Source organism: Anoplolepis gracilipes, chromosome 3 (genome assembly GCF_047496725.1).
Source record: "Anoplolepis gracilipes chromosome 3, ASM4749672v1, whole genome shotgun sequence".
Classification (NCBI taxonomy): Eukaryota; Metazoa; Arthropoda; class Insecta; order Hymenoptera; family Formicidae; genus Anoplolepis; species Anoplolepis gracilipes.
In genome coordinates this window covers 5,184,104-5,198,849 of record NC_132972.1, presented here as the reverse complement: position 1 = coordinate 5,198,849, position 14,746 = coordinate 5,184,104, and the positions used below count along the sequence as shown (strand labels likewise).

General features: G+C 27.9%; 1 protein-coding gene across 3 annotated transcripts; it reads left to right on the top strand.

The window, feature by feature from the left end:
- Positions 1–502: 502 nt before the first annotated feature.
- LOC140663461 (proton-coupled amino acid transporter-like protein acs) lies at positions 503–13,230 on the top strand. Of its 3 annotated transcripts, XM_072887647.1 has the most exons (11): positions 3,872–4,310; positions 6,755–6,942; positions 7,212–7,290; positions 8,981–9,065; positions 9,296–9,448; positions 9,901–10,173; positions 10,690–10,774; positions 10,890–11,162; positions 11,548–11,726; positions 12,002–12,171; positions 12,400–13,230. In XM_072887647.1, the coding sequence occupies exons 4-11, from the start codon at positions 9,010–9,012 to the stop codon at positions 12,642–12,644; spliced, it is 1,434 nt and encodes a 477-aa protein (XP_072743748.1). In that variant the 5' UTR covers positions 3,872–4,310; positions 6,755–6,942; positions 7,212–7,290; positions 8,981–9,009; the 3' UTR covers positions 12,645–13,230. The 3 variants fall into 3 exon arrangements, with proteins under 3 accessions (XP_072743749.1, XP_072743748.1, XP_072743747.1); XM_072887648.1 differs by lacking the exons at positions 3,872–4,310; positions 6,755–6,942 and adding an exon at positions 503–1,702; XM_072887646.1 differs by lacking the exon at positions 6,755–6,942.
- Positions 13,231–14,746: the final 1,516 nt, after the last annotated feature.

Here is a 14,746-nt window from a genome sequence, read left to right as displayed (position 1 = left end):
CTCAGCTTCAATTCTATGTATAATATTTTTCTCCAAAATCATTAACACATTATAGGCGACTTTTGAATTTAACACACACACACATACATATATATATATATATATATATATATATATATATATATATTTGAAAAGGGATGATGCTAAGAAGTTGAAAAAGACATTAGGAAAGCCTATCTGAACAAATATATATATTATATATATATATATATATATATATATATATATATATATATATATGTATATGTATATAGTGATTGTTTTATTTAATTATACAGTTGTACAATTTTACACACACACACACACACACACACACACACACATATATATACATGAACACTATTTTTTTTACCATCCTAAAACTCGACAAAAATAGCGATCAAAAATATATATATATATAATATATAATATTATATACATACATATATATATATATATATATATATATATATATATATAAATATATATATATATTAAAACTCAACAAAAATAGTGATCAAGAATACATATATATATATATATATTTTTTTTTTATCGCTATTTTTATTGAGTTTTAAGATGGTAGAAAAAAATAGTGTTCATGTATATACATTTACTATGCTACGAAACATTACGTAAGAAAAAATCGATATTTTAGTGATTTAAATCACTGTCTAAAAACGAATCATCAATACAATTATTATCTTCATTTTACATAGATTCGTTTCCAGACGATCAATATTGATCATATACAAATGAATATCATTCTGTATAGTTAAAACACACGCAACAAAGTTTTCTTTTTCTTGAGCTGTTAAAATATTTAGGTACGAGTTGTTTTATCAGTTTTATATTGCGCACTACAGATAATTCCGTAAAGGCTTTTTTCGTGAATAATTTTTATAATTATTTGTTTATATTTAAGAGTAAACATAGTCATTTGTCGATAAAATGTTACACATATACGCTCTCTTATTTTTTGGTTGACATAATAATGACACAGTCATAATCATAAATAGAAAAGTAACATTTTTTTCTTAAATATTAACTATCTATTTTTAATAAAATTACATAATTTAGTTAAAACAAATTTTATTGGCAGAATAAGAGAGATCTAGTTTTAATTTTTTAAAAACTTATGTAACATTTCTAGACTTCACTATATACATAAATTTACTAATTGTAAGACAGAAAAGAATTTTGTTAGGTTACATTTTAATATTTATTTTTTTCGCTTTTTTTTTAATAATTATTTTATCTTTTTAAACTCTTTTTTTTCTCTCTTTTATTATGTAACTTTTGCCGTCGATACGACCCATTTTGACCGATCAGTAGAATTAGCCAAATGCGCAAGCCTAGTGAATTGTTACATTACCCGCTACCAGATGTCCCTGTAAATCATTATCGTATGGATCGCAAAGAGGGTAGTTACCCCCCCGCCCCCCGTGTGACCCAGAGGGATTTCGTCATCCGTCTCTAATTTTCACAGACAGTGAAAGCAGACAGTGGCCGCTGCAATCACATGTAGCACATATTTTGCATACTTAACTGAATGCGTGGCCAGAAGATTGATGTAGGGGTGTATACACACCCATACATACACAGACACAGACACGAGTTCGCGTATCGCGTCTTTCATCCCTCAGTCGTAGCTTATTATATATGTTATAACATGTGATAAAGTGCCTCGAACGGATTTCGCTCGTACCTCATAAACTCGAACGTAAGTTGCAAAGAGTTGCAGTTATTGACTGGTGCACTATCGTTCATAGAATCTAGCATGTATTTAGATTAGCGGTTGACCGTAACTAAATAGTAATAATAATGCTACTTGCGATTGTAATCAATCTGGATCACAAACTATGATCTCTTTTGATACAATATCTATGCATTATTTTCTTATGAAAATATGCTGGACCTCGCATATTATAAACATATCAAAATACATGTAAGCTCGCGTGTAATTTTTTCTTATAGAAGTTTTTAAAATAATTGTATACTTCCTCACACATATTTTGAGAAACAAAAAGATTTGTGAGCGTATTTGATGTAACATGCAATTATTTCTAAAATAGTGAAAATAAAAGGCTTTCTATGTCAAAGTCGTATCTTCTGTAAAAGTTGTATTATCAGTTTGTTATATTGTTCTCATTATTAGTTTAGTACATTGATCTACATGTCTACCAAAGCCGCTGAAAATCATTGTATTAAGAGAAATAAAATTAAATATAATACATTCAATCTTTACTTACATCACTTATATCAATTTTATTATTTGTTAAATCATTACATAAATTTAATATTGAGTTTGAATGAGAGTTGAATTTTATTATACGCGAGGGAACGATGCTCGGATTATATCGATCGAAAACGCCATAGGAAAATGCATTGACAACGATGCGTCTGACTTACGTAATCTTCCTGACGTCAATCTAATGCAAATCTCAAGAGAGTTCTAACGTATGTAAGTCTATTACGTATGAAATCTATTTTCAAGTTTATATTGTTAGGTAGAATTTTAATAGCAACAGATAATTTTTTTTAATCGCTGACATTTAAAATTTGAGAGAGTCTAATTAATTTCAAATATATTTTATGAAATTAAAGACTTAGATAACATTTAATTAGCAACAAACAAGAGTAGCATCTTAATAAATAATTAGCATAAATGACTTTCGGAGCAGGTTTTTTTTGCAAATTTATTCTGTTGAAGAATTACAGCAAAGCAGTAATAATCAAATTTAATAATTTCTGTCGGTTTCTTTCATATAGGTAAAGCAGTAAAAGCTATTTATAATATTAGGACCTATTTCATATAAAACAAGTGTCAGAGATGATATACATGTGCGATGATTAAGCTTTATTAATTATTTTTAAGGATCTTTTCTCTTGTTTTGCAAAGGAATATAAATTATAAATTATTTATTTAAAAATAAATAATAATTATAAATCGTAGAGATTAATTTTTATTATATTTCTTCTTCGACATATGTATCTATTTTATTGATAATCCTTCACCTGATCTGTCAGCGTCGTCAATCAGTGGCACTCAGCTGATTCTAATTTTAGCGACCAAAATCTTCCCCATCGTTTGGAGCGAAACTTGCTCGCGACTTTTCCGAAGATTAACCAGCAGATTACATAAATATCTTGGAGGTCGGAAATTCTGCTCTTCCGTCGCGAAACACTTATGTAATGCGGAAAGTCTCGCGCTCTCGTAAAGATAAATGTTGACACCTCCGTGGAAATAAATTTAAGCTCACAGAAACTATTAACGCATTGTGAATTATATAACTGAAACCATAAAAATATTGATTTTATCTTGTTGAACAACACAACAGTAATAAAAAAATGAAAGATAACAAACACAACATTTGTCTATATATGTAAAACATAATGCAAGATGATACATATATATATATATATATATATATATATATACTCTAATAAAAGCGATTGCTATAAAAATTTATTAAATTTCAAAATTATTTCGAGATAATCAAAGATATCAAAATACAAAGTGGGTTAATAATTGTATATAATATCTAATTATATCTCCGCATAAAGAGCGTAAATATCTCCTCGCCAGTCATTAGTACTGTAATTTAATGTACCACGTGCACTGATCGCATGAATCTTCACATCTCGTGCGTGTCGCCAAAACACAAACATGTTGTAATGCACACACATTTGGGTCAATTATTTTATCATATTTTTTATTACGAACGCATAATAATATTATATTTTTGTATTAAAGATTTTATATCACACAGAGAATACTAATACATTACTGTATATTATTATTTTATATTAATACTTTATATATATTAATTAATATAAGATTATTAATTTTTTATAGATATTTTTTTATTAAATTAAACTTGGAACAATTTTGATAAAAGGAGAGCAATTACTGCGAGTTGTTGAAAGAGATTTAAACCGTGTAAGACTCCGCTCGTATAACACTTTAAATCGCACAAATCAATCCACGTTACGACGATCCTCGTCCTTTTTTTAATCCCTTTGCGCGGATCCACGATATAAAAGCACGCAGCGCGGGGTCGACTTACGGTGGCTAAATCACCGCTTGCGTGCATTTACGAGAAGCCGTTTTATAACTAGCCATGTATCACGTGACGAGCTGCTATATGTTGCTATATGCCGAATGCGTGCACCACAGTAGAAATTGGTAGAAGTGGTGCGGGACAGTCGCTAGACATCCTCGATCGCTGACACAGTAACTGCCAACTACTGGGTAGTTACCTCCTCGGAGAGAATCGGCTTTACATCCGCCGAGGGTTGCCGTCGCGCTTACGGATGCATTTAATCCGGTAAGTCGAGTTTCAACGCGCACGCCAAAAAAAAGCACAAAATTTACATTCGAAATAAAGCGGTGAATGTGGACCGCTTCGACAGTGATACATTATCATGTTTCTGACCGAGAGATGTAAATTTTACCGCCTCTTATTCTCTTTACTTTCCTATGTTAAAGTTGACATTTCTACAATATCGAAATATCGTCATAATTGGTCCAATTTTCAACCTACTTATATATTGGTTAATCATAACTTCAAGTATCAACGCTCCCTATTATATCATTGACAATGCATCTAATGATTGACTATTATATCACCAATGATGACAGATCTCTTCTCATTGACGTTCATATGCTTGCAAAAAACCATTATCCATTAAGTTAATTAATTGATCTTAGACATATATAAGTGCAAAATTTATATAGTTTATTAAATTTCGTTATAATAAATTATGAAATTTTTTAAAAGAATATTGTGAATGTGTGACTATGCTATATACTTCGTGAATAATCCTACAACTGTATATTAATAATGTTAAAATCATAAATCAATTTGTAAGCTATAATATATACTTGATGCATTACATATTTATTGATATTAATATAGATTTGCTTAGAATGTTTATGTATCTAATCATCTCATTCAATGTAATGTATTGCATATACATTAGCTTTTTCATATAATAACTTACGCTTAATACTTAACGTATTTTTATTTGAATATAAAATTATATGAGACAATAACCCATGGCGACATTTACGAACGTTCAAAATTTATGAAAAAAAAATTAAAAAATAAAAATATATTAAAATCTTTTAGGTAACATATAATCTATATAATTCTGGTATATAACAATTTTTTGATAGATAAAAATTTGAAAACAAAAATAATAATAATGTTTAATAATTAAATTTTACTCTCATGAAGAAACATAATTTGCTAGTGCAGAAGTAAAAATATATTTTTATTTATAATATATAATTTATATATTTAATTCTCACAATTTATTACAATTGGAATATGATGTTTTCATGAAAATATTCATGAAATTATGAATTATTAATGTATGATATATTATGATTAATTATATTGTACTACATAATTAAATTGCATTAATAGCAACAAAAAGAACATTTGCCAAAAATCTTTGAAAGCTGTTACACCTGTTACACGAGTCAGTGCAAATTTGTTTCAAAGCTTTTTAATTAAATCCTTACTTCACATTATAAACGATTAAGTGACCATTACTAACATCGATGAAGAAATTGTTACGTAATAACCTCGCATTCAACCGCTTATTCGATTCAATTGATATCGCGTTGAGGTCCATTAATGGCAGTGACAAATTTTCCTATTGTATAATAAAATATTGTATAATAAAAAAAAAGTTTATCATTGTTTAGCCACTATTGCTTTTGCATTACGTAGCTCATTTCTTATTTTTCCAAAAATAATCTTAAAATCTATTTTATTCTAATAAAATTAAAACTGAATTAAATTTTTCATAATTGTATTCTAAAATTAATTTTATTCTAAAAATTTGATTTTTTAAATCAATCTTTAATTTTAACATAACTTACAGTCGAGGAAAGATATATAATGGATATTATATATCTTATATATTATTGATATTATATTAATATTAATAAATCTATATTGTTTAATATTGATATTAATAAATTAATGTTAATAAATCCGTCGTGTAAAATTGATATTAATAATAAATCAAAGAAATAACGAAAATAGAAATAAGATATAAATTTGTTTTAATTACATTTGATCTTTTTACTTACATTTTCGGATAAATGATTTTAACAATTAATCTGGTCATCTGCATATAAAAAATGCATATTTTGAAATTTCTTTTTTATTCAATTTATATCGTATAAATCTAACAATGCACGTCAGCGCAGAACTCAATAAATTGAACGATTAAATGGATGGAAGAGTACTGACTCTTATATGCATATACTCTCGATGCTGTTACATGGAATCATATCCTAATATGTATTATTTTTAATTAAGCTATTATCAGCTTAATGAATGTTACACATGCATTTTGTCTCATAATCGATTAATTTTCAAATATTTTAACATTTTTCTTCAATTTTTTTTGTACTTGTTTTAAAAAATGTAACTAAAATGTATCGTGTATCTTATTTCTTTATTAAAGATTATAGCGAAAGAATGCAATGTTACTTTATATATTGATTGAGTTTGCCATACGATTTTTAATATATCATTTATTTCATAAAAAAGATGGATTTATTATTGCCCTTGAATCTTACAATTTATTTATTTATTCGCTACCTAGATATATTTCACCAACATATTCAAAAGTATTTTTGCAAGAGGATCTAAAGAACGAGAATTACATATTTACTTATAAAAATATAATAATAAATATTTTACGACGTGTAAAAAGCACTCGTAAACGTATTTTCTGCTTTAATTATTAGCATTACAGGCTTCATTTATATCCGCGTCACTGTTTCTCACGCTCCTGAAATACCTGTCAAGATAATTCTCGGCGAAGAGGACCCTTCCGATGGTCTCTCTAAAATTAGTACATCGGGCATATTCCAGCCCGTTGTCCCAAGCATGAGGCTACATAACTCGTCAGGTCCCCCCGATGCGCGTCGAGGAAGTAAGAATTAGGAGGATTGATTACAATACTTAAACCCTATTTTTTCCCCTCTCCCCCGCTTCTATTCAATGCGCGCTTAAACGAATATTCGTTCACGCTAACAAATTGCATAACATGTACGTTTTGTTTGATCGATTAATTATTAACATATAGTAAAATTGTGTGCAATGGTGTATGTTAATAATTGTATTTTAAAATATTTGACAAAAAATTACTGGAACTAATGTGAGTTGCATTATACTGTTTTAGAATTGTTTATTTAATTTTAGTTGTAGGCATAAACTGCAAACAGAGGAAGTTACAATCTATGCCAGCGATTGCTGAAAGTTGGGACTGCAATAAAAAAAGGTGAGTCTTATAATTTCACACAGAATTTATTCAAAAGAATTTGCAATTAAATTTCAAAGTAAAAGATAGTTTGATTAATATTCGGTTAAAAACTTCATATATAATAATAAATATTGATAAGAAATTATACGGAATATAAGATATAAATCTATAGATATGATCATAATAATACATTAATTAGATATTCTTTATTAATTTTATATACATACAAAATTGATAAAATATACATTTCGATACATTACATTTACTTGAATTTTGTTCAAATGATATTCATTATTACAGTTACACATTCAACAGCATAATTTGTTTTAACATGAGCAGACCAAGTTATCTTGAAACAATCTGATAGTGATCCGAGTCAATTAGATAATGATTTCCTTTTTCCCGGATATTTCTATCGCGACCATGACCTTAAAACAAAAACGTTTCCTCGTGAAAATAGACGCTTCTATTATTATATTATTGAGCTACTTACACGTTAAACTTTACCATGCGGTACATAGCGCTACTTTATAGTCTACTTAACAAATAAGTTTAAATAATTAAACACGCACATGCATATTTATTAATTATTAAAATACTATTCTACAATAATCTTTTTAATAATTAATTTAGATACATTATATACCTATTTTTACATAATAAAAAATATTATTGTACACGTTGCTAAAAATGAGTATTTTACGAGAATAGACTTTGTCCTCTCGCGGCGCGAGATCAATCGTTGGTTCAACAATGCGAAACAGTCACAGGCGTAAATAGCGAAGTGCGAGGATACCGAGTGCAACCTTCAGTAAATTAACCTCAAGTTGCATTTGACCTCAATGCAATAATTAAGAGCAATCAGTTCGCGAAGAATGCGTTAAACCCGCGTACAACAGATTCGCAATTGACATTTTTGCTTTATTCCATTGCTCCATATCCACCAATTGATTAAAAGTTTAATGTATCAGACCGCCCCGTTGAAGTGAATCGATTCTCACATCTTCGCATGTCTTTTAATCCGCGTAATAAGTACGATGTGTTGATTGCAACTTTTATATTATTTTATGTATAATTTTTTTTTCATTATGTATCTCTAATGAAATATCAGAATTATGTAAACCGATAATACACGCCAGCCAGATACAGTTAACAATTCACTTATTAATTCATGAAAAGTAAATTAAATATTTTACATTACATAATATAATCGTAATGTATAATAAGTTGTTCAATTTAAAATTACTTTGCATATCTATATAATATATAATGTTGCTAAATATATAGCTTAATTTTTAACTGTAGATGAAGTATGAACTGAAAAATATTTATTAAAAGTTAATGTTCATTACGTATAAATTTTGAATATAAGTAAATTGAATTATTTATGTAGAAAACGAAATACTGTTTATATTTTGAAAGTAGTGGGAAAGTTATATGTATGTGTCTGTTATTATAAAAGAACAAAGTAAACCACTTCTAACAATAAGATTATATCTCGAGTGTTCAGTTGTGTTCTAATGGTTTCTTGTATCGTCTTTCTTCTAATATTTCGTATATTATTTTAATTTGAATTTTTTATTAGTCACTATCGCGTAATAATTATTTAAAATTAATTATTCGTTTATATACTTTTGCAACAAATATATATTAACGTGATTAATTGAATAAGTGGAGAATGAATCTACGGAAAATAATAATATTTCAGTGGAAGAATTGCATGAGGGACTCATTATAATGGAGAACAAGGAAGAAAATATACATTTGGAGCTGATCGACCCCCATAAGAATAGGTAGGGTTCAATCAAGTAATACTATATATTAAGAAATTTAGATTTTATAATTAAGTTATTTTTTTTTATAATTAAAAAAGATCATTTTAACTTAAAAAAGAACTTGAATTTTTTATTTCTTTCAAAGACACCTTTTATTATTACGTGAAAATATTACGTATCGATATTATGTACAATATTATTACTCGATATTTGTTAAAATTTCAATATTATGTGAAATTTATACACAGGGAAGACAAGGAAATTACTATAACTAATATCGAAACCGCATCATCTCCGAACGCTGAAGACAATACCGAGACCATAGCACCTCCAAATTCTCCAGATATCACAGACACGGATTATGATCCTCATAAGCATCGGAACGTTCCAAATCCAACTTCGTAAGTGTAAATTATAATTAATCACTTACGTTTGAAGGTAATATCTAATATCATATTTGAAACACGTAATAATATATTGGCTTTTGTGATAAAATTCGATGTTATTTCCGTTATGTTGCTCTCTTTCTTTACATTTATTATATATCTATTTGGAAATTAAGATATAAAATAAAAATATAATTAACATGTAAGAGACATTACTTGCAGTCGAATAGTCGAAATACAAACGTTAAATAAGAGTATTTTCTTTTTTAACGCATCCTTTAAGAAAAAAATTATATTTAAAATTTATAAAAGAAGACAATATATGTCAAGGTCAAGCTCATTGGGACTGGGTCCGTTAATCTAAAATTTTACCAAAAAAGAAATAAGTAAATAAAAATAAGAGTAATATCGGAACATTTTTTATAACGGTTTTTGTTTCATAACACGAGAAAATTTTTTTCTTCCAGAAATTTTGAAACCTTGGTCCACTTGCTAAAAGGAAGTTTGGGCACCGGGATTCTAGCGATGCCGAACGCATTTTGCAATAGCGGCCTCCTGGTTGGTGTCATAGCGACGATAATCATAGGAGCGTTGTGCACGTATTGCTTGCACATACTCATAAAGGCGCAGTACAAATTGTGTAAACGGTTAAGAGTTCCTATATTGAGCTATCCATACAGTATGAAGTACGCCCTTGAGCAAGGTCCTCGATGTATGAGATGGTTTGCGCCGTATGCACCGTAAGTAAATATATCTCCTTGTTTGACCTACAACAAGTCGACGCAACATGGTACCAAGTAGATGAAATTGAGTTGTACGAGATTATATTTTATTCTCTTATTCAAGTAATCTCTCAATAAAGAATAATAATAAATAATAATAAATAATAGAGAGTAGTAGTGTACGCATATAAAATAAACTCTTTATCGCGTTCGGCAGACAAAATAAATAGTGTTTCCTTCAAAATTATTATTGATAATTAATAATGATGATAGATAATTTGCATAAAATAGTTGCAAATAATTATAATTATAGTTATTGTTATAGACAAATTTTCAAATATATTAAATGTTCTGTCACTGTGTTTTTTAAACTTCTATATAGAAGTTTAAAAAAAGTAATTAATTACGAATTTATACAGAAAAGAGAAGTGTACAATTAATTTCAATCCGTTTTATAATAGAAAAAGTATGCAGGAGTTTGCAGTTATAAACTGTAATAAGAATGATCTTAAAAGAATTCTATTACATTTCCAGAGGATTTATAGACGGATTTATGATAACATATCAATTAGGAATTTGCTGCGTCTATATTGTATTTGTAGCAACAAATATAAAGCAGGTAAATCAATAAAATTGCAATTAGAAATCGAGCATTCTGTGATATATGTATATTGCTATCGACACTTATTGCTGATACCAGTGTATTTAATTATAATTTTTCCTGATGAACGCAGGTGACAGACTACTATTGGATACCTTTGGAAGTTTCGACCCATATGTTTATTTTGTTAATTCCATTGGTATTGATCAATTACATTAGAAATCTGAAGTTATTGGCACCATTTTCCACACTAGCGAATCTTATTACACTCGTCGGGCTCGGCATGATTCTATCATATATGTTTGACGATTTACCGCCGATCAGCGAAAGGGAGATGTTTGGTACATTAAGAAATTTTGCCCTCTATTTTGGAACAACGTTATTTGCGTTAGAAGCCGTCGGTGTGGTAAGTGTTTAGAGAAAAATATATATTTTTCTCAGAAGTGTTATCATAATCTCTCATTCAGGAAATAGAAAATTTTATATAAAAGAAATTGACGTTAACATATAAAATGATATGCCAGTAAATGTTATCACGAGCAATAGCTTATAATCGTTGTGTCCCGCGATATTTTCGACGCTTAATTTCAATTTATTCTAAACAATATTTCTAAAAAAATGTATATTAAAAGTGTGATATAAAGGTATCAAATTCCGAACATATTACAGTTTAATTATTTTGAAATACTTTAGATACGAGAAACAAATAAAGAAAAAAATTTTACTTGTTTATGTGTATCATCTCATTATTTTATTATATTATTCAGACAATGTATATTGTTGTTGCGTAGATTATAGCTCTGGAAAATAATATGAAGACGCCACAATCTTTCGGCGGCTATTTCGGCGTGCTGAACATAGGAATGACTGTGATCGTTATTTTGTACATAATCATTGGATTTTTTGGCTATGTGAAGTACGGATCTGAAGCCGCGGGAAGTGTCACTTTCAATTTACCACAAGACGCAGCGTAAGTGAAACGAAACAATCTTCAATATCTGGAGATGACATTTTATAATGTTATTTTATATATTTTTATTCATGCAACGCCGTAAAGTATTGTTGATTCCATTTACTAAAATTCTCTCTCTTCTGTACAAGAAAATAATATCTACAATTTAATACAAATACAGATATAAAAATTCTTCAATCTATATTAAACACATCTAATTTAAGATAGCCATAAATTATTATATTGTGAAGGAATTATTTATTTCTCTTATATATTTTTTGTGTTTTTTGCAGTATGTCTCAAAGCATTAAAATTATGTTCGCAATTGCCATATTTATAACGTATGCCTTACAAGCTTACGTGCCCGTTGAAATTATGTGGAATACTTATCTGGACCATCGAATACAGAATCGTAAAATTTTATGGGAATATGTTTGTCGGACCGCTGTTGTCATAGCGACATGTAAGTAGCATTTAAAATCTCTAACGTTGTAAATAAAATTAAAAAATACTGATAAATTTCCGTGAGAGAGAAATACATTAGTACCCGTTAAATAATAAAAATATATAGTATCTAAATAATGAAAAAAATAGGCGCATATTAAACATTGCATTTATGAGCAATATTTTTGAAAATTCGTTTTTGAATAATATCTTTTCTTCAACTTTAGAGCATTTGTTATTATTTCAGTCATCTTGGCGGTCGCTATACCGAGGCTCGGCCTGTTCATTTCCCTCTTCGGCGCACTCTGCTTATCCGCCCTTGGCATCGCCTTTCCGGCAATTATCGAGATATGCGTACTGTGGCCGGGGAAGGATTTCGGCCTTTTCAAAGCCACGCTAATCAAGAATATACTTCTGATCCTGTTCGGATTGCTGGGCCTTGTAGTCGGAACCTACGTTAGTATTGTGGACATAGTGAGATCTTTCCAATAAATCAAGTACACCCGCGAAATTTGTGAAGATTAGGAACGTGCGAGATGCGGCTTACGACTTGAACGATTGGAGATGATGATCATAGATGATGACTAAACGTATGACGTAAGCAATCGAAAAGTGCTTTTAAGCTCCATCACCGCCATAAGTTTACTTAGACTTTATGTTAAATGAAAGAAGAATAGATGCGCGCTATAGTTGATAGTGATCGATAAAGATCACCGGAATTCTCGCGACAACAACCTCCGATCGTAACCCAATCGGATGGTTCTGATCTGTGATGAAAACTCTTCTAAGCATCGATAATGTAATCTTTGTCGCGCGTCTGGTTGTAGAAAGTTTTTATCACTCATTTTAAAGAGCATTTCTATATACATTCAAATACTAGATCGTATACAGTATAAATATATATATATATACACAGAAAAGAAGAAAATTGTTATTTTAACAATATTTAGTTAATAATCAATATTTCTAAGTTTTTAAAATGGAAATCTTGAAATAAGATTATATTATGTTAAACAAAAATTTACTCGAATAAAGATATTTTATATAGTTCAATCAAGAAGAATATTAATAGTCTTATTATTTAAGAATAATTTTCTTGAATAGAGAAAAAAATGTCGGATAGAATAATTTTTTTAGAGTCAAAATAATTATTATATTCTTGAGATGACAATTATAGTATTAAATAGTATTAAAATAAGACTCTAATATTGTTGAAATTTAAGATTTTCAAATTCTTCTAATAAAAAGATTATAAATTGTTGTATATATATATATATATAAAGCAATGAGCGAGTTTATATGAGTATATATATTTTGATTTAACACTTTTTTTCTGTGTATATCTATTGTATATTATATTGTAGATAATTACTGTATACAATATACATATACAAGATGATTTGTGAGTAAGTATAAAAAATTTAAACAGATATTCTTTGGCTTGTTTTATGAAGAAAATATTCTATGAATGTATGTTTTAAAATGTTTTATTTTCAAAACTACAAGTGTCAAATTTGAGAGGAAAAAAATGAAAATTTGGAAACAAAACACTTTAGAACATACAATGGTGCGCAAAAATTTAATGCGAAACAATTTTTAGTACATATTCATTATATGGTAATTGCTAAAAAACTCATATATATATACATATATATAAAATTATTAAAAAACTAAAAAAACTCATATATGAAAACAAAATAGATTTATCTGTACTTTAATTATATAAGCTTTACAAACTTTTAATAATTTTAAATACTTTATTTTTTTACCATATTTTATTATGGATAGTGCAAAAGTATTGCGCTAAATATTTTTATACGTATAACACAAAAAAATAACAAAAAATAGAGCAATATATACATATATACAATATATACAGGCATATATATATATATATATATATATATATATTTACATATATAATGCAATTGTAATTTTAGTTATTAAAAATTAAAAATCTTGATTGATTTTTCTTGTCTTTTCTTAATTTTGAAGTATAAATCATATCTTGTTTCGATTATATCAAATATAAATGGTTGAAAAATCAAGACAAGACAAGATCTTGAAATTTTTGTATTATCTCGTTAATTACTAGGTAACATTATTTGACAAGATTTGCAAATAATGGCAAAATTTACAAGATTGCATTTATATTTTATTTAATTGGATCGTACTGCAAACATTGCTTCTAAAAGGAATGGTAACAAAGTATCAAATTTAAAAAAAAAGTTTACTGTATATTTTTTTATTTTTCAAAAATATTTTTTTGCGTTATGCATATAAAAATATTTACGTGATACTTTTGCACTGTTCATAATAGAACATTGTGAAAAATAAAGTATTTAAAATTACTAACAATTTGTAAAGCTTGTATGATTGAGTACAAATAAATACATTTTGTTTATGTGTATGAATTTTTTTAGCGATTATCGTACATATTAAAAATCGCTTGGTTCCAAACTTTTGTCCGTCAAGCTGTATAAGACATTTTCTTCATAAGCCAAGGAATGTTCCCTTAAATTTGTTGTACTTAGGAATCATCCTGCATATATCTGTATATATACACACATATATATATATATATATATATATAT